This window comes from Ailuropoda melanoleuca, chromosome 8, assembly GCF_002007445.2.
Source record: "Ailuropoda melanoleuca isolate Jingjing chromosome 8, ASM200744v2, whole genome shotgun sequence".
Taxonomy (NCBI): domain Eukaryota; kingdom Metazoa; phylum Chordata; class Mammalia; order Carnivora; family Ursidae; genus Ailuropoda; species Ailuropoda melanoleuca.
The window spans coordinates 30,853,207-30,875,236 of record NC_048225.1 but is presented as its reverse complement, the minus strand read 5'-3'; the positions used below and the strand labels follow the sequence as shown (position 1 = coordinate 30,875,236).

At 37.5% G+C, this 22,030-nt stretch overlaps 1 protein-coding gene across 1 annotated transcript in view; it reads left to right on the top strand.

Moving 5' to 3' along the window:
* The window catches only part of CNTN5 (contactin 5), a 1,363,322-nt gene that overhangs the window by 1,277,187 nt on the left and 64,105 nt on the right, over positions 1 to 22,030 (top strand). Inside the window, exons 19-20 of the mRNA XM_034666129.1 lie at positions 16,220 to 16,290; positions 18,209 to 18,443. Of these exons, the coding sequence (XP_034522020.1) occupies positions 16,220 to 16,290; positions 18,209 to 18,443 (306 nt within the window). The remainder of the gene's footprint in view (positions 1 to 16,219; positions 16,291 to 18,208; positions 18,444 to 22,030) is intronic.

Below are 22,030 nucleotides of genomic sequence, written 5' to 3'. Positions count from 1 at the left end.
GGCTCCCCGCTTCGTACCTCGATACTCAGCGCTGGAGATGTTCATTTGTAGAGATCCAGATGTATCTTCCTGCGTCTCAGGCTGATTCCGTGGATATTCCTGCTGGTCTGGTACCTATCCAGCTCAACTCAGGGGACCGGCTGAAAAAGGTGTCCCCTACTCCTCCGCCATCTTAACCTCCCCCAGATAGGTTTTGAATTTAACAGTCATCAAAATACCCCTAGCAGTCAATAAGTATGAGATAAATTGGTTCAGTCTGATCTCTTATTATATTATCAAAATATTAATATACATATATGTTTTTTACTTTAATGTACACTTCTTTTATTATTTATTTATTTATTTATAGTACAATTTTCTTACAAATTTTAGTTAGATGGTAGATATAGATAGATCCTAGGTAGATAGATAGATAGGTAGATGGACCGATCCTGTGTTTAATTTTGGAAATGTGTTACTATCATCAAACCAGTATATGATTTTGCGTTGGGTAATGGAAATGTTTTCTCTATAATTTAAAAAGAGGACACTCAAGGGAAAAAAAATCACATCTTAGGAAATGAATTTGAAGTATACACAACAATAGAAATGGAAAAATGTGCAAAAATGAAAACAGCAACAGCAATTCTCTCATTTAATTGAACTTTAATATTCCATAAGTTACATATTTTTTAAAGATTTTATGTATTTATGTATTTGAGAGAGAGAAAGCATGCACGTGTGTGAGCAGGGGGAAGGGCAGAGGGAGAGGGAGAGAGAGAATGTCAAGCAGACTCTGCAAAGAGTGTGGAGCCCAACAGGGAACTCAATCATGCAACCCTGAGATCATGACCTGAATCAAAATCAAGAATCACATGCTTAATGGACTGAACCACTCAGGAGCCCTGTAAGTTACTATTTTAACACTAATTGTTGAAAGATAAATAGAAAGGAGATAAGATAGAGTTAAATGATGTAACCTATTATCTAAAAAGGTTTGGTCTTCTCTGCAATTTAAATGTCTATTATTATCAAAGTTTTTGGTATAAATCTCAATATTTGCAGCTCTCTATTTCAAATTATGATGAAATAGAGAGATTGAGAGTGAAAGTAAGAGAGAAAACAAGGTTTTATCTTCTACTTGTAATTAGGAGTTTGAGTTTTGGAATTAGGCAGATCTGGATTAATGTTCCCTGCTATTTACTAGCAGTGAACATAGGTAAGATATACACCTTGCTGGAGGTTCAATTTTCTCTTATAAAATGGAGACAGAATCACAACCTACTCCATTGGCTCATTCTATGAAACAATATAATGCATGCAAAGAGCTTAGCATAGTGCCTGGCACATTGTAAATGCTTACTCTTAGCCATTCATCGTCACTATCATCATCATCATGAATTTGAATGAGTTATTTCTTTGTTCAATGGAAGTTTAAATAATAATAATCACGCATGTCACTTTTTTCATATTGAGGAGATATTTTTGGTTAAACATCTTTTTGTTGGTATAGTAAGAGTCACCAGGTCTCTTGGCTTGCCTCTGTCTCCTCCAAGATGCCCACCGATTGAGAAGTCTCTGCTGTAGACTGTGTACCAGCAAGTCTGGCCACTCAGCCCACCTGATGGCTTGGAAGTTAAGAAAGCCTTTCAGAATGTGGTGCATAGTACAGAGCATGCCTCTCTTCTAAATCTCTGTTTCCATCTCTGTTTAGCTTTACCATGCTGTATTTGTTATCTAGCCAGGTATCAGTCTATAAGTGAATTGTGATATTGTCCCAACATGTGGTCATTTTCTTTGCTTATATCATAGACAAGACAAAAGGAGCAGAAAAAAAATAAGTGTCAAATGAAAGAACTTGCTTTAAAAATATGTTCCACATTCATACAGCTTTCCAGTTGCTGAACACATTGTACTCTGACCTGCCATTCTTTTTTGACTCTGAAATAGAAAACGACACACATATATTTCAGAACACACAAGGTAAAATCTTTTTCTATGTTCTATGTTTAAAAGAGTAATGCTTCACCAGATAAATAGGAGTATCAAGTATATCAAGTAGACAATCAGATGAAAATCTTTCCTACTCTTAGCACTTTCTACACTATCATAGTTACGTAATCGGTTTGCTATATAGACTGAACTCTATAGAATTTAAACAGAGAATAGTTTCATTCTTCTCCTATCAGTGCTCTCCTCTCCGTTATGCTTCATCTGCTCTCTGAATTCATCCCCAGCTATATATATGTATATATATATATATATATATTCCCAAAGCACTTTTAGGTATTAGGGCAGTCTCATTTTCAAGTATTAAAAACTTCTATTTTAATTTAAATACGAACTTTGATCTCACATCTAGCTCCATGCTTTCTCTTCCTCTATCTCAAAGGCTTGACCCAAGGGCTATGGTTTGTCTTTTCTTTCTTTCTTTTCACTTCTTCCCTCACCTTCTAGCTGCTGCTTCAGGCACTTCCCAGGCCAGATAATAAGAAGAAAAGCTACTTAGGTGGTACAATTTGTAATACTCATATGGTTGTTGAGTGCAATATGTGACAGCATTTTTCCACACACTGCTCCTTTCTCTTACAGGATACATTGGTTCTTTGGAGGCTATCCTATCCCCTAGTAGGCAGTGTAATTGGATGTGATCCCAGCAAGCCTATTTAAACTTACCTTCCATAGTGTCTGCTTGACCCACGGTAATCACATTCCTGACCCGCCAAGGATATTCTCAAGGATGTTCTCAAGAGCTATTTTGGTCTCTGCTCTGGTAGTGGAACCATGGGACTGGGTCATATTACAAAATTCAGACACTCAGCAGCATTCAACCAAGGTGTAAGACATAAGCATCTGTACTATCTGCAGCAGTGTTTTCCTCCTCTTCTCACTTAGCTTGAGAGGGAAATGACACATTCATTTCTCTTCTACTGACAACTAAGGGTGGAAGGAGATGGCAAAGTGTATTTATCTACTAAGATGACAACCTTCTTCCAAAGCTTTCCTTGTGCTAAAATCCTATGTATACGAGCTAGAAGGGGGCAATGGAAAAGGATCATAAAATTTGGTTTCTCTGATTCTTAGCAATTCTGTGGTTTTGTCTAGCCAAGCTCACATTAGCAGTTGAGGTTATATCTGACTTATCTTGAGTGCAGAAATCTCATTTAATTTTCTATTACAGTTTCTTTCACTGTACATTATCTCCCTACTTTTGAGAGGATTTTGCTTTGTTCCTATTGGTATCTTCACAGTTCTTGTCCCTGAACTCAGGAAATTTCACTGAGTTCAAAAATTATGGAAGGAACACAATAAAATAATATTATAATATAATATGGGGTTGAATTAGTTTTCTCTGGGGTTATGTGTGTTGGCCTTGTAAACAGCAATTAATGGGAATTTGAAGGCCAGACCAAATGGGACTTAGACAGAATTATTTATAGGGAACAATTAGAAAATCCACTGTTGTCAGGCACTGGTGTGTGCAGAGAAAAGACAGAAAGCTACAGGGTTTTTAAAGGTCTCTCCAGTATATGTTTCTAAGAAAATATTATATTAAAAATTAAGCATTCAAAAAAAATCCAAAAAAAAGAAAAAGAAAAAAATTAAGCATTCAGCTGAAATAATTAAGAATATCTAAAAGAAAATATTATTAAACTAGGCAGACAGTATTTTTAAATCATGAAACTACTTTGGTCCAGGCAAGTCTTTTCTACAAAATATATTCAAGAAATTGGTCTCCATTTTCAGAGGCATTTTGCAGGCAGAGATGGCGATTTTAACAAAAGCCTCTATAAAAGAAGTCTGGCTAATTTTTAGGCATGTCCTTTTCTTATTAATAGTGACATGATGGAAGAACAGTAGAAGATTTGAGCATGAAAGATAAAAGAGCCATGAAAAGTTATCAGCCCAGGAGTGAATGTGAGACACTCAAGTATGACTTTTCATAACTTCCTAGTCCCTGTAATACCATAAACCAGTGGTAAATCATGATCCATGTTCCAGGTTCTAGGATAAGTACTTGTCCTTTATTATATCATTTAATTGTCACATAAACCCTCTAAAGCAAGAAGTGTTTATCCTCATTTTACAGATGAGAAAACAGGATTAGAAAGTTTTAAAAACTTGCACAAGGTTACCAGTTAAGAGGTAAAGCTGGAATTCCAAACTTCCACCAAAGACAGGGATTTCAAGTTATCTGCCTTACCCTCCTCCATTCTTCCTCTTGCTTTTTCCTTTCCCACACGCATCAACAAATCTCATTCAAAGTTTATTTTACCTATCCTTTGCTTCTATTTCCTTGTGGACCCATATAAATAAAGCTAAGAGAATATGATTTGAGGTAAACACCATTTATTGCATATATTAACCTCCTGTACTTTTGACTGTTGCCATTTATGAGAAGATTCATAAATCAGAGAAATCTTGTATTTTCTAAAATAACCTCTTTTTTTTTCCTTTTTTTTAATAATTAATTTTATTTTATTATATTATGTTAATCACCATACAGTACATCCCCTGATTCTGATGTAAAGTTTGATGCTTCATTAGTTGCGTATAACACCCAGTGCACCATGCAATACGTGCCCTCCTTACTACCCATCACCAGTCTATCCCATTCCCCCACCCCCTCCCCTCTGAAGTCTTCAGTTTGTTTCTCATAGTCCATAGTCTCTCATGTTTCATTCCCCCTTCTGATTACCCCCCTTTTCTTTATCCCTTTCTTCCCCTACCGATCATCCTAGTTCTTATGTTCCATAGATGAGAGAAATCATATGATAATTGTCTTTCTCTGCTTGACTTATTTCACTTAGCATTATCTCCTCCAGTGCCGTCCATGTTGCAGCAAATGTTGAGAATTCGTTCTTTCTGATAGCTGAGTAATATTCCATTGTATATATGGACCACAGCTTCTTAATCCAGTCATCTGTTGAAGGGCATCTCGGCTCCTTCCATGATTTGGCTATTGTGGACAATGCAGCTATGAACATTGGGGTGCATATGGCCCTTCTCTTTACTACGTCTGTATCTTTGGGGTAAACACCCAGTAGTGCAATGGCTGGGTCATAGGGTAGTTCAATTTTTAACTTTTTAAGGGACCTCCACACTGTTTTCCAGAGTGGCTGTACCAACTTGCATTCCCACCAACAATGTAGGAGGGATCCCCTTTCTCCACATCCTCTCCAACAATTGTTGTTTCTTGCCTTGTCTATCTTTGCCATTCTAACTGGCGTAAGGTGGTATCTCAGTGTGGTTTTGATTTGAATTTCCCTGATGGCTAATGATTTTGAACATTTTTTCATGTGTCTGTTAGCCATTTGTATGTCTTCATTGGAAAAGTGTCTGTTCATATCTTCTGCCCATTTTATGATTTGTTTATTTGTTTCTCGTGTATTGAGTTTGAGAAGTTCTTTGTAGATCTTGGATACCAGTCCTTTATCTGTGGTGTCCTTTGCAAATATATTCTCCCATTCCGTGGGCTGTCTCTTAGTTTTTTTGACTGTTTCCTTGGCTGTGCAGAAGCTCTTTATCCTGATAAAGTCCCATAAGTTCATTTTATCTTTTATTTCTCTTGCCTTTGGCGATGTGTCGTGAAAAAGGTTGCTCTGGCCGATGTCATAGAAGTTGTTGCCTATGTTCTCCTCTAGAATTTTGATGGATTCCTGTCTCACATTGAGGTCTTTCATCCATTTGGAGTTTATTTTTGTGTATGGTGTGAGAGAGTGGTCAAGTTTCATTCTTTTGCATGTAGCTGTCCAATTTTCCCAGCACCATTTATTGAAGAGACTGTCTTTTTTCCACCGGATGTTTTTTCCTGCTTTATCAAAGATTAGTTGCCCAAAGAGCCGAGGGTCCATTTCTGGGTTCTCTATTCTGTTCCATTGGTCGATGTGTCTGTTTTTGTGCCAGTACCATGCTGTCTTTGTGATCACAGCTTTGTAGTACAGCTCGAAATCCGGCATTGTGATGCCCCCAGCTTTGTTTTTCCTTTTCAACAGTTCCTTGGAGATTCGGGGCCTTTTCTGGTTCCATACAAATTTAAGGACTATTTGTTCCAGTTCTTTGAAAAATGTCCTCGGTATTTTGATCGGGATAGCATTGAAAGTGTAGATTGCTCTGGGTAGTATGGACATTTTAACTATGTTAATTCTTCCAATCCATGAGCATGGAATATTTTTCCATCTTTTTATGTCTTCCTCAATATCTTTCAAAAGTGATCTATAGTTTCTAGGATATAGGTCCTTTACGTCTCTGGTTAAGTTAATTCCAAGGTAACGTATGGTTTTTGGTGTTATTGTAAATGGGATGGATTCCCTAATTTCTCTTTCTTCAGTCTCGTTATTCGTGTATAGAAATGCAACTGATTTCTGGGCATTGATTTTGTATCCTGCCACCTTACTGAATTGTTCTATAACTTCTAATAGTTTGGGAGTGGATTCCTTTGGGTTTTCCATATAGAGTATCATGTCATCTGCAAAGAGAGACAGTTTGACTTCTTCTTTGCCGATTTGGATACCTTTGATCCCTTTTTGTCTTCTGATTGCTGTTGCAAGGACTTCTAGTACTATGTTGAATAATAGTGGCGAGAGTGGGCATCCTTGTCGTGTTCCTGATCTTAAGGGAAAGGCTTCCAGCTTTTCCCCATTGAGAATAATGCTTGCAGTAGGCTTTTCATAGATGGCTTTTATGAGATTGAGAAATGTACCCTCTATTCCTACACTCTGAAGGGTTTTAATCAGGAAAGGATGCTGTATTTTGTCAAATGCTTTTTCTGCATCAATTGAGAGGATCATATGGTTCTTGAGTCTTTTCTTGTTGATATGATGTATCACATTGATTGATTTGCGAGTGTTGAACCATGCTTGCATCCCAGGTATGAATCCCACTTGGTCATGATGGATAATCCTTTTAATGTACTGTTGGATTCTATTAGCAAGGATCTTGTTGAGGATTTTGGCATCCATATTCATTAGAGAAATCGGTCTGTAATTCTCCTTTTTGAGGGGGTCTTTGCCTGGTTTGGGGATCAAGGTAATATTAGCCTCATAGAATGAGTTTGGTAGCTTTCCTTCTGTTTCTATTTTTTGAAATAGCTTTAGGAGAATAGGTATTATTTCTTCTTTGAATGTTTGGTAGAATTCCCCAGGAAAACCGTCTGGGCCTGGAGTTTTATTATTTGGAAGGTTGTTTATCACTGACTCAATTTCTTCATAGTTAATTGGCCTATTTAAGAAATCTATTTCTTCCTGTTTCAGTCTTGGTAGTTTATAGGTTTCCAGGAAGGCCTCCATCTCTTCCAGATTGTTTAGTTTTTTGGCATATAGCTGTTGATAAAAGTTTCTAATAATCCTTGCAATTTCAATGGTGCTGGTCGTGACCTCTCCCTTTTCAGTCATAATTTTAATAATCTCAGTCCTTTCTCTTTGTTTTTGGACAAGTTTTGCCAGTGGTCTGTCAATTTTATGGATTCTCTCAAAGAACCAGCTTCTAGTCCTGTTGATCTGCTGTACTGTGCTCCTGGTTTCTAATTCATTGATTTCTGCTCTAATCTTGGTCAACTCCTTCCTTGTCAGTGGGTTAGGCCTGTCCCTCTGTTGCTGTTCCAGTTTCTTGAGGTGAGAATATAGAAACTGCATTTTAGATTTTTCTATTCTTTTGAGTGAGGCTTGGATGGCTATGTATTTCCCCCTTAGGACTGCCTTTGCAGTATCCCATAGGTTTTGGACCGTTGTGTATTCATTCTCGTTGGTCTCCATAAATTGTTTAATTTGTTTTTTGATTTCCTGGTTTATCGAGTCATTCTTGAGCAGGATGGTTCTTAGCCTCCAAGTGTTTGAGTTTCTTCCAGGTTTTTCCTTGTGGTTGAGTTCCAATTTCAGAGCGTTGTGGTCTGAGAATATGCAGGGGATAATTTCAATCTTTTGGTATTGGCTGAGACCTGTTTTGTGTCCCAGAGCATGATCTATTCTTGAGAATGTTCCATGGGCATTTGAATAGAATGAGTATTCTTTGGTTCTGGGGTGTAGTGTTCTATATATATCTATGAGGTCCAACTCGTCGAGTATGGCATTCAAAGCCTTTGATTCTTTGCTTAGTTTTTGCCAGGGTGTTCTGTCTATTTCTGATAGTGGGGTGTTGAGGTCCCCTACTATTACTGTGTTCTTATCTATATGTCTCTTTATTTTGGTTAAGAGTTGGCTTGTGTATCTTGCTGCTCCCCTGTTGGGGGCATATATATTAATAATTGTCATATCCACTTGTTGAATACTTCCTTTAAGAATAATATAGTGCCCTTCTGTATCTCTCTCTATGGCCTCTAGTTTAAAATCCAGTCTATCTGATATGAGAATTGCTACTCCAGCTTTCTTTTGAGGTCCATTTGCGTGGAAGATGGTACTCCATCCCCTTACTCTAAGTCTGAATGCATCTTTGGGTTCAAAATGAGTCTCTTGTAGACAGCAAATGGATGGGTCATGTCTTTTTATCCAATCTGCAACCCTGTGGCGTTTTATGGGAGAGTTTAAGCCATTTAGATTGATAGAGATTATTGACAGATATGATTTTAATGATGCCATTTCTCTTTAAAGTCTTTGTATCGGTTGTGACTTGCTGCTCTGTATCACTCTTGGGGCCTTTTTACCTTTATAGAGCCCCCCTTAATATCTCCTGTAGGGCTGGTTTCGTGGTTACGAAATTGGTTAATGATTGGCGATTTTGGAACGTCTTTATTTCTCCATCAATTCTGAATGACAGCTTTGCTGGATAAAGGATCCTTGGCTGCATGTTTTTCTCTGAAAGAGCTTTAAAAATGCCCCCCCAAGCCTTTCTCTCATTCCAGGTCTCTGTAGACAGGTCTGACGTAATCCTGATACCTTTGCCTTGGTACGTGAGAAATTTCTTTGCCCTGGCCGCTTTCAATACTGTATCCTTGGATCTAATATTTGCGAATTGCACTATGACATGCCGTGGCGTAGGTTTGTCCTGGTTGAGCTTGGATGGGGTCCTCTCTGCCTCTTGGACACGAATGCTTGTTTCCCTTGCTAGATTAGGGAAGTTTTCAGCTACAATTTGTTCAAATATCTCTTCTAGACCTCTGTTTTTCTCCACCCCTTCAGGGATGCCGATGATTCTGACATTGGATCGTTTCATAGAGTCAGTAATCTCCCGTAATCTACATTCGTGGGCGTGGATTTTTTTAAGACCAGCTTCTATTTTCGTTTTTTCTTCTACTAACCCATCCTCCAATTCGCTAACGCGTTCCTCTGCCTCGGTGACCCTGGCCGTCAGAGCCTCTAGTTTTGACTGCATTTGGCTCATAGAATTTTTAATTTCTGTCAGATTCGCTCTCATTTCTGCCCTTAGGGATTCTATATTCTCAGCAACGCTTTCTCTGATGCTTTTTTCAAGTTTACTCATCATCTTGACCATTGTTGCTCTGAATTCCATTTCTGATAATTGGGATACATCCATATGTATTAATTCTGTGGCCGAGGCCAATTCTGTGGCAGAGGCCACAGACTCATTATCTTTTCTTTGCTGGGGGGGACTTCTCCTTCTCGTCATTCTGATGAAGAGAGATTGCAGGGTTGTCCAGAGCCCAAGTGTTGACTGGGACCCAGGCCGTGCGCCCTTGTTTTATAGAGATCTTAGGGATGTGGGCTTCTTCCTTAAAGAGTTTATTTATTTATTTGAGAGAGAGAGAGACAGTCAGCAAGAAAGGGAACCCAAGCAGAGGAGTGGGAGAGGAAGAAGCAGGTTCCCGGTGGAGAAGCCCGATGAAGGACTCCTTACGGAGCGTTGTGATCACACCCTAATCCGAAGACAGGTGCTTGGTGACTGCGCCACTCAGGCGCTCCGGGTTGTGGGCTTCTTGATTTTTCAGCCTGCCTTCTGGGGGAGGGGCCTGCCTGCAGGTACTCAGAAAACCCTGTTTGGGTAGAGTCTCTGTGTCCCTTGCGAGGGGGGATGGGGATGGGCACCCTGTGAGCCGGTATTTCCGGGCTTTTGTTCTCTGGCGGCTTTCCCTGGCGGTTTGCTATGCCTCTTCTGAGAGAGCAGCAGCGGCTGAAATTCAGCCTCTGTCTCAGAACAGAGGGATCGCGGATCGTTCTCCACTGATGTTCTGGCCACTTTAACTCTGTTTCTGTTGGTGCTGCTCAACCCTGCAGCATCCCGGGCTGTGCGCCCCACACCCGGCGTCCCAGCCCTCACTTCCAGGGCCGGCACGTCTCTGTCCTTTGTGTTTCCAACCCCGCCCGCCGCCAGCCGCCCCGCGCGGGCTCCCGGAGCTCCCCGTCTCAGTCTGGTGTCTCACGGGTGCTGACCGCGAGTCCGCCTGCTCCCCCGTGCAGGTGGCCCTCCAGCCGCCAGCCGCCCCGCGGACGCTCCCGGAGCTCCCGGTCTCAGCCTCGATCCAGTGAGCACACCGGAGCTCCGGAGCTCCGTGAGATGCTTGGTGGTGCACGCTCCCGGCTCACGGACTCAGTCTGCCGTTTCCAGAGTGCGGGTCCGCGGTCCGCCCGCTCCCCGGTGCAGGTGGCCCGCCAGCCGCCCTGCGCGCGCGCTCCTGGAGCTCGCGTTCTAAGTCTGTTGTCTCGCGGGTGCCGTCCGCGAGTCCGCCTGCTCCCCCGTGCAGGTGGCCCGCCAACCGCCAGCCGTCCCGCGTGCGCTCCCGGAGCTCCCTTCTCAGCCTGCTGTCTCAAGCGTGCGGGTCCGCGGTCTGTCCGCTCCCCCTTGCAGGTGGCTACCGCTTCCCGGCGCCCTGACACGGCGGCTCCCTCCCCCTTCTGTTTAGCTTCCGATATCTGTGCGCGGTTTCACGGCTCCCCGCTTCGTACCTCGATACTCAGCGCTGGAGATGTTCATTTGTAGAGATCCAGATGTATCTTCCTGCGTCTCAGGCTGATTCCGTGGATATTCCTGCTGGTCTGGTACCTATCCAGCTCAACTCAGGGGACCGGCTGAAAAAGGGGTCCCCTACTCCTCCGCCATCTTAACCTCCCCCCTCTAAAATAACCTCTTTTGTATATCAAAAATCTAGGTATATTGCCTAGATTTCCAAATGAAAACGAGCTGAGCCAAAACTGAAAAAGTAATTCCCATGGTACTATCAAAACAATATTATCCATATTTTTAAGAGGATAATCTCTTTCAAGATTACATATGCATAGACCCAATGCTGAACTTTTAGTAATGTTTATCATAGAAGATAAATCTAATGTTTATCATAGAAGACTTCACCATTTTCTCTTTCTGAAAACTAAGTAGATGATAGCATTAGGTAATATTTATAAACTATAGTTCCAGGCACTTTAATAAATAATTTTGAAAAATAACCTTAACAAGTAAGTACTATTATCTCTGTTAGGCAACTGAAGGACAAGAAAGTTAAGAAATATTTTCAGCTAACCCGGTTAGCTAGAACGGTAAGACTACGATCCAACCCAGACTTTTCTCACTCCCACAAAAACACACTTCAATTTGTGCATATCACCTTATCTATCGTATTGATAGGAGTGAAAGCATTATTTGAACTCTTTAGGAAACACCACTGGTACTTTTTGTTTTGAAACTCTTCAAACTTAACTAATTTTATAAAATGAACTTAAATGATAATCAGTTAACTGAAATATTTGTGTGTTACATACTTCAATTCAGGTAGGAAAAAATGTATTTGTTCATTTTTTTTTTAATTTCCCTCTTGACTCCCACCATTACTATGTAAACAACCTCCATTCCTTCTTTCTACTCTTTTGCACTTTTTTAAAGTGAGGAAAAATTATTATTCTTAAATTGCTGGATTACCATTAAACTCTTTAATTACACGGGCTCTCCCAGGCCTCTAAGAAAGCTCTATCTTTTAATAAGCTGTAAACATCTACTGTTTTAGATAATAGATGTTTTTCAAGAAAAAAAGAGATCAGTAAATAATTTCATCCTGTCTTCTTTTGTTTAGTTTAATGCAAATTAAACCATGTTGTTAGCATGATTGACTTTGTTCAAACTATTATATTTAGAGTCCTTTGAGATTCAGGCTTAAAATCATGCATGCTTAAACTAAGGTACTATAGTCTGATCACTCTGAGTGATAATATTTCCAATGCATAAGGTGAAAAGAGACACGAGTCTACATTTCAACATGTCAGATAAGGCACTAAAATAGCAAGGCATTTGTAGCTTGTGAGAAAAGTGTTACTAACATTATCCATTTATGGAACAGCATTGCTCAGAAAGAAACTCAGAAGAATCAGAATTTAACCCATTAAGCATGCATGTCAACTTGATTCTCTAAGCTAATAAGCTCATGACATTTATCAGTAGCCAACCAAAGGAAAAAAGCATCTAGCTGCTTAATTCTAAATCAGGCTTTCATTAATTATATTGAAAATATATTTGGTTTTTCAATAAATATGTATTTCTCTGAACTCAATGAAAGCGGTTATTAGATGTTTGATTATATTAATTTCATGTTTTTAACAAGAATTATTGAACTTTTGTACCACAAGTACTCTGAAAGATTAAGTCAAATCCCTACATACCATGAATATGTTGTTTTATAAATAAAAGGATATAATTAAAATCAGTAGATTCTGAAGTGTTGACTGCAGAGATAACTTGAAAAGGAAATGAATGAGCATAAGTTCCATTGATCCTTTGCATGCAATTAGGAAATTTAAGCCAATTAGGAGTACCCAATGCAAACATTGTGATCTAAAAACAAAACACAATGCCTGATGCCTAGCTATTAAAGCCTTAATATTTCTTTTTTGTTTGTTTGCTTTTCTAGTTTTATTGAGATATTATTGGCATGTAACACTGTATTAGTTTATGCTATACAACGTGTATGCATTGTGACATGATTCCACAGTAAGTTTATTTAACATCCATCACTTCACATAGTTACAATTGTTTCCTTGTGATAAGAATTTTTAAGATCTATTCTTTCAGCAACTTTCAAATATATAATACAGTATTGTTAACTATATACTACCTGCCCAGAACTTAATTATCTTATAACTGGAAGTTTGTACCTTTTGACCACCTTCACCCATTTGCCCCACCCACCATCTACCACTTTTGGCAACCATAAATCTATTCTGTTTCTTTTTTTTTTTTTTNATTTTGTTTATTTATTTGACAGAAAGACAGCCAGCGAGACAGGGAACACAGGCAGGGGAAGTGGGAAAGGAAGAAACAGACTCCCAGCAGAGCAGGAAGCCCGATGCGGGGCTTGATCCCAGAACCCTGGGATCACACCCTGAGCTGAAGGCAGACGCTTAATGACTGAGCCACCCAGGCGCCCCATTCTGTTTCTAATAGTCCCATTTTTTTTAACTCGCACATGTAAGTGAGATCATAGAGTATTTGTCTTTCTAAAATAGTGCTTATTTCACTTAGCAGAATTTCTGCATTTATGGCTAAATACAATATTCTAGCATGTATATTTTCTTTATCCATTCATCCATACATAGATGGACACCGAGGTTGTTCCTATGGCTTTGAAGCCTCAATTTTTCTATTAGTAGTTTCTATTATATCTAGTGAACTTTTTCAAATTTAAGAATAGTTGATGTTTATATTCATATACTATTAAAGCACAGTGAACTGTAATGCCTTTTTAGTGTCATTTATTGTATATTAAAATTGAAGGTAGGGTGAGAAAAAGAGGATCTTATTACTTACATTAAATTGATATGGGTTATCTTCTCTTGAAAATAATTTAGCAGCAAAAGGAAAACTTCAAAGACTGTTTTCAAATAATAAAATAAATTTTCTAATCTGGGTCATTTATGGATACTTCAATGATGAAATTACCTACAGGAAAGCAAATCACATCATAGAAAGTGTTATCTTGCTTTCTTATTTCCTCAAAGTAGAAATTTTCACCAAATTTTTTACTAGTGTCTTCATTTTTTTAATTTAAGAAAGCAAAATTTTTGAAAAATCTAAATATGTTTTCTAAAAAATAAAAGCATTAATGGAGTATGGAACAATATTACCAAAGCTTCAGAAGAAAAGATCAACTTCAAATAGTCATTTGTATTTTATTCTACTCATATCTTTTAAATGACCTTCAAGAGATATTCACTAAATAGAGTACAGCCTACTCTCTAAGTTAAAAGTTCCATACATCGTCTTTTTGGGTGATGTTTGGTAGCTGGACAAAATAGAAAAGAATCTTCAATGCCTTGTCTTTCCACAACATCCATGATCGAAGGGAAAGTATACTCAAAGAAGAAGGTTCAAAGTCCTAAGTTTAGGGACTAAACTTAGAGATTCCAATATAATAGATGAAGTAGGTGGCTCTGGTAGATACTATGTATAATATTATTCAACTGTTAGTTGTCAGAGATGAATATGAAGTATGTGTGTGTGTTCCTTTTTTTTTTTTTTACAAACAAGCAGTACTATGAGAAGCTATAGTCACATCATATCAATAAATTAACTCGCTTATCTATTTGTCTGACCATGCATTAATGATCGCAACATTCAGAACCCTGAGATCACCCACTGAGGGGATATTTGGAACCTTAGATCCCTGTTCTTTTATGCATACAGTTAAACCAGCTCGACCCTGTGTGCCTTACCTATACCATGGACCAGAAAATAAATTTAGAACTAGAACTATATAACAGTGGTTTGGGGACATGGTGTCAAAACAAACTGATATGTAATAGGTTGTTATATTTAGCAATAACTATGACACTAATGAAAAACTCAAGTTAATAAATAATTTTCTTGCTCTTTATATAAATTAGGACATATTCATTGTTATTATTCTAATACCATTATTTTTTCTCAGTTGAATTTCTTGTGATTTCTTTTTTTTTAAAAGATATTATTTATTTATTTGACAGAGAGAGAGACAGCCAGCGAGAGAGGGAACACAAGCAGGGGGAGTGGGAGAGGAGAAGCAGGCTCCCAGCAAAGCAGGGAGCCCAATGCGAGGCTCGATCCCTGGCCCCTGGCACACACTTAAAAACTGAGCTACCCAGGCACCCCAATTTCTTGTGATTTCTTGAATGAGGGATGAAGGGAAATCCAATCCCATTTAATTTTGAAAAAATTCATGAGAGTGAACTCCACATATGCATAATCTTATAGTTAGAAAGATACAAGGATATACATATCCTTCTATAGGTTCATGAGCAAGACAAGAACTCATGTTCATGAAGAAAAGTGCCCAAAGACACTGAAATTTGGAGCCTGGTGAATAAAGGTTTTTATTTCAGTGGAGTCAATTATATATTCACAGACTTTTCTCTTCCACCTCCCTGGTGCAAGGAGAAATTTTTTTTTTCCTTTCTCATGGAATGTAAATTCCACTTCAGTTTTTCTGGTACATAAAATGCTGTTTGAATATCTATAAGTAATTAATAGCCTTTCACCCATATGTGATATATGGGAGTGTATTTATTATTTATGAGTATATCAATATCATTTGAAAACTATATGCAAAGATATAAAGGCAACCTTGAAGTGTAAAATTGTTAATGCAGACTCACAGCCTGGAGAATGATTTCTTTTAATAGTTTTCTTCATTTAACAGTTCTTCATTTGAAAATGCTCCCTTTCAACTGCAGATTTTGTGGTTTGGTGCAGTGAAGGAGAAATTTATTCCTTTGAGACATTTATTCTTTTAATAGTTATTCATTTGAAAAAGTTTCACTGGGTACTTATACATTTTGTAGTTTGCAAAGAGATTCATTCTTGATAGTTTTTTTAATGCTTATTTATTTAAATAGGTTCTCACTCTATGGAACTGTTACCAAGTTTCTTTAAACTGGAGCTTCCTGGGGGTTCTGGTTAAGCAGTAGTAAGTCAAAATGTGGACTTTCTCAGAGCTCTGCCAGCCCTGAGACCATAGAAGAGTCACATCATTAGAAAGGAGAAAATTTGTAGAATGAAACTCCAATCATTAGTAGATGTCCTTAACTTCAGTGTTATTCTGATTTCAGCTTTACTACCACAGAGCATTTACAAGAGGACTGGTGTGGTAATGTATTATGTGGCCATGAAAAATATATATCAAACTCTCCCACATAGATTTGAAAGAAGGGTATCTGTCACAAACATTTTGTTTTAATTAATATTGAATATGGCCACTCTAACTTCAAACAAATTTTGATTGTTTGTTTTGGGATTTTACAGAACCTGAGTAGAGTCGTAATGTGTTCTTACAGGCACTCTTAAATTAAACATCTATTTATTGTCCTCACTCTGGCCCATTTTTAATCCACAGTTCCAAAGACAGCACCCACCAATGTAAGTGGAAGAAGTGGAAGAAGGCATGAGTTAGTCATAGCCTGGGAGGTAAGAAAGCCTGTACTCTGATGTCAGAACTTTTCTATTCCTTAGGAAATAAGGCTGCATATATAGAATCTGTACTTGGTACAGAGAGACTGAATAATTTCCGTTTGAATGAGGTTAAGAAATGCTTTGACCATATATTACTCAGATGAGTATTGCCAACATGAACCTGTCTCATTTCATACCCAGCCCCAGTTGACTTTCTCCAAGTCTAAAGTATGTCTTCCTGTCATATAGGCTATCTCAGAATAAAATTTGAATAATTAAAACATATCCTCTCACAAACTACTCCAAATGTTTGTTTGGCTTAGTTTGACATTTAATTATTTCACAGTTAAATAGCACCCTTACCAAAGGGTGGTAGGGGAGGAAGGAAATGACCACCATTGCATTTGTGGCACAGTGTCTGGATTATCTCATTTAACCCATGAAATAACCCTATTAGTAAGAATAATAATTTTCCCCACTTTAAAAATTATGAAACTGACGCACAGTTTAAGTACTCTTCCTAATCAGCAGTAGAATCGGGACTTTGATTGTGTTCCCTTGTCTCTCTCACCATGTGTTCTCTGAAGTCTCTTCTATAAAGGAGGAAGGGGAGGGGGGTGTGAGAGATACATTTATTTCCCATGAAGCCACTTTCCTTTTATTGATGTTAGATTACCTTACTATCAAATATAACCACGTAACTCACAGAACTATGCCCTAGAACATGAAAAACTTTTCCCAGTAAGAAATCTTCCGTGGGCATATCCTTTGTTCTGCTATTTTGTCCATCCTTCTCTTGTTCAATAAAAATTTATTTCTAATTTTTCACTTCTGCAGAGGAATTAACTTCCCAATACCTGAACTTTACTGAGGTCAAATCTCTCTAAATAGAACTTCCTTCTCTATCATTTTCATGTCTTACACCAGCTGCCAAAACAAGACTCGGGGGGGGGGGGGGGGGGTGCAGAAATATATTTCTCACAGTTCTGGAGCCTGGAAATTTAAGGTCAAGTCACCAGCAGACTCCAGTCTACTGAGAGACTGCTCTCTGGTTAACAGATGGCCATTTTCTCACTATACCGTCACATGGCAGAGGGGCAAGAGGAGCACTACTCCCATTCATAAGGGCTCTGCCCCCATAATCTAATAACCTACCAAAGTCCTCACCTCTTAATACCATCAATTGGGGGTTAGGATTTCATTTACGAATTTTGGGGAGATATAAACATTTAGTGTATAGAACTTTGCTATAATAGGCTTTGTCTTTCTTCCTCTACTCAATACAGTTTTTCCTCAAATCAAAACTCAAAAGAAAAAAAATGTTTCAACAAGTATTTATCAGGTATTGGGTAATTACTTCTTTCTATGGTGTACAGTATATGCCTGTTTAACAAATTTAAATGTAAGGATATAGTATAACAATTACTTGAACATTTTACTCTTTTCTAATTTTTTCACATTAGTAGAGCACAAAAGCAAATGAAAGAGAAAACACTATTAAAAAAGTCCTACATTAATATTTCCTATTTTTTCTGCACAAAGGGCTCTGCAGAGCATTTCCAGCCACAGATTTTTCTGACCACCAGACCATATGACAGTTCTCCCCAACATGCTACATTCTAGTGTGGAATATTCATTTCATATACATGACTAACTGGTTTAAATTTGTTTCACTTCAAGAGTTTTCAGTACCCTTGATACTCTTCTTAAATACCAACTGATATTATTTAAGTTTTTATCCTTTGCTTCTAACCCCTTTTAAGTTTCCAAAGACTACTAGGTGATTGTACTATATTGCTTCCAGTGTAGCATTACAGATTTGAAAGTCTCCTTTTCTCTGGTTATCCATAATTTAAAACAAAATAAAATTTGAAAAAAGTGGCCTTTTTAATCAGTTATTTTGCTGATAATTGATTGTATTTTTCTTCTTTAGCCAGTATCTGAAGAGTTTCAGAATGGGGAAGGCTTTGGCTATATTGTGGCTTTCAGGCCCAATGGAACACGTGGCTGGAAGGAAAAAATGGTGACATCTTCTGAAGCTTCAAAATTCATTTATCGAGATGAAAGTGTTCCTCCTCTTACTCCCTTTGAAGTGAAGGTTGGCGTTTATAACAATAAAGGAGATGGACCTTTCAGTCAGATTGTGGTTATCTGCTCAGCTGAAGGAGGTCAGTTTCTTTAGCTTTATTATTTACATTCCACATTTTATTATGGATGTTATGTGGATGCTATATGTATGAGACATTATTTCACACATATTAGAAAATGCAGATACACCAAAAGAAAATAAAACTAACCCATATTTTCATTATATTTTAGATATATTTTTTTCCAAATAATTGTTTATTAAAAAAATTGAGCATTCCATATGTGTTGCTTTATATTCTTCACTCCTTAACAATACATGGCAAATATATTTTCATGATAATAATATATTAATAACATCTATAGTGTCTTCTTTCCTCTGGATGGACATTTAACCAATCATTCTTGGTTTTTAAATTTAGATAATATTATATTTAACCCACTAAAGTTAAATGTATGTGAAATAAATATAAATAAATACTCCATTTACATGACCAATAAATATTTATTACTAACCTCATACACAAAATGTCATACTGATAAAGAAGTATCAGACAGAGCTTTCTGTTGAAAATTTTTCACATATGACATCATGAAATTCTCATGAAAATCTTGTCTAATAGTCATTATTATCCACATTATAGAGAAAGAAATTGAAGTAGAAAAGGTAAGAAATTTACTAAAGATTACACACCTGGTAATGGAGAATTAAACCCGAGTCTACCTAATCATTAAATCCTTGATTTTTCTCTAACATGCTGTTTTCACATGCATAACCACATTTAATTCTCAATATAAAACTATGAGGTAGGCAGGACTTACTAAGCAGTATACCCATTTTACGAATGAGTAAACTATAAAACTGTGACTTATTAGTGGTTGGAGTCAGTGGGTAGTGAAAACTCAGCTTAATACATTAAAATCCTCAGTTCTTTCAAGTTTTAATACAAAAATACAATTTTCTAAAAGAGATAATATGATAGATCTAGCCCCCTAAGGTGAGTTTTTCTCTTAGTCTTTCTTCAATTCAAGTGCAGAATTTCAACTGGCCCTGCTAGCAAAAACAATGCCTCATATTCCCTAAATTTGGCAAATGATTGAGAAAACGTTCCACCAAAGGTAGCACTCTTTTGACCTAATAAACATTATCAAGATAAACTGGACTTTGATACGTTCTTTGTACCCACTTGTGTGACTTATTTAAATAGCTCAAGAGAATTATCTTTTTGGTATTGTGAGCTACATGGTACGGGTAGGGGGGAGGAAATAAATAAGGTGATTTGAATATTGAAGCACAAAGGTAGTGTCTGATATATGTAAGGTGCAGTTTTTCAGTACAAGTTGCCCTGAGTTGTTTTCTTTTTTTTTAAATACAGAGCTAAAATCTGAAGCAGAAGTAGAAAGTTTATCCTAGTGTAATAATGACCAGGAAAGTGAAGAATCAAGTAATAACAAGGAATCATAGGTGTTCCAGTGAGATACCCATGCACTTATCATCTCAAATATCTGATGTGTTTTCAAATACAGGAGAGGTACTGAACTCTTAAACCAAATATGAGGTAGGAATCTCAAGCCCCAATCTACTTTTCAGGAAGCTGAGGCCCAGAGAAGTAAAGTAACATGCTCAAATTCACACCAGTAAGTGAGAGAGTTGTAAGTAACTATAGTATGTGACAGAGCTGGGATTTGAACCCTCATCTGTATGACTCTGAAACTCATGCTTTTAACTGCTACCCTATACTATCTCATCAGGAATGTATATAATAATAATATTTTGTTATTTTACTATAATATATATAATAATATTTTGCACTATTTGTTACTGCAAAAATCTAGTTTGAAGTACATATTTTATTCAGGAAATGCATCTTTTTGCTTTAAAACTTCTTCAACCTAATTATCAAGCACATAACCCCAAAGGTCACATAAGGTAAATAAGAGAGGTTTGTGAACATGCTTTAAACTCAACACCAGTGCTGACTTTAAGAAATCAAGACTTTAAGAAATCAAGATTTGTACATTTCTTGTCAACCTTTGCTTTGAAATTAAATTATAGCAATTACTGTGGGTTGTTTATACCGTGTTTCCTTAAACTTGAAATAGCTTGCCTTTGGAGATTACTCTTTCAAGCTAGATAGGAAATATGGATATCTTCTTTTAAAGCACTGAGAATTGTTGCTGTAACATATTTCATAGTAACACTTCATTTATTTTGGTAGACTGACATATGAATGATACCAGGCAAATTAAATCTAAATAGTCCACTTTTGTTATTTTTTTTCAATTCTTTAAAAACAATATTTATTTATTTGAGAGAGAGAGAGAGGGAGAAAGCATGAGTGGGAGGAGGGGCAGAGGCAGAGGGAGAAGCAGACTCCCCGCAGAGCAGGGAGCCCAATGCAGGGCTGGATCCCAGGACCCCAGGATCAAGACCTGAGCCAAAGGCAGATTCTTAACTGACTAAGCCCCCCAGGCACCCCTGCTTTTGTCTGACAACAAAATTAAAACATATATTTGCCATTTTGGTCACTAGTTAAATTTACTAATTTGGAACTTTACGTGTAAATATGAGTAAAGTTTTAGCATAATTAATTGTGCAACTAGGAAAGGTTGAACAATGGAAAGGAAGACAATTTGCCTGAGATGAGCAAAGCTTCAGTCTGCTCACACTAACTAAAATCTTGCAGTTTATCACCTCTCTGACTGAACCTTATCTTCCTCCACTTTAGAAATGAAAGTCTCGAAGTAGAATATCTCTGGGAACCATTACAAATCTGAATCTGAAAGACTGTCAATTATTCTATAATATTAAATACTCTAAATTTTAATAATCCTAGATAGTAAAATTGCTTTACTTTAAAAGAAGTGAACATTTTGAATATTAAACCATTTTTAAAAGAGTCAAGGTCTGTAATGGGCTGATAAAATAATATATTATACTCATGACAGTGCAAGTTCCACTTCTCTATGTCTGAGGACATTCATACAGATTCAAAGTGTGCCTTTGTCATCATACTCTTGCCCAAAGTCCAACTGATCTGATTAAGACTGTGGTTCACCATAAGACAAATTCTGCACCTTTGTTCTTCCTTTAACCTAGTCCACTTGCATATCACCTCGAAAGCCTGCCATATTCTTTGATAAAGTAAAGAATAAGAGGATTCCTGATGGCAGTCTATCTCTATTCATGGGCATAATTCTTCCTCTTTGTATCAAGATGACTAGCTACATGCCTGGAGTACCATGAAGAAGCCACTTTTTCACAGCCAACACCAAGTCAGGAAGAAAACAGGTGCCACCAGAATTCATGTTGTTTGGAAGGAAGCAAGAACTCAAGACAAACCTTACAATACTAGTTCTCAAGCCATTCCCCAGTGGTAGATTGATGATGGATGACATTCATATCCAGAGCACACTTCTATAAGTGATTATGTGCATTCCTCATACCTTGCATCCTTTTCTTTTCCTCTCAAGAAAGACAATTGGAATAAGAGTGAGAATTACATTATTATAGGGAAAATTTTGACTGTGATCTTTTAGTAAAAGAACTCATCATTTATAATATTGATACTTGGTAAGTCACTTGGGAAATGACCTTGACTTTTGTGACTCTGAAGTGGACTGCTACCCTAGAATACTATCAGAAAAGCTGCAAATGGTTCTTCTGCTA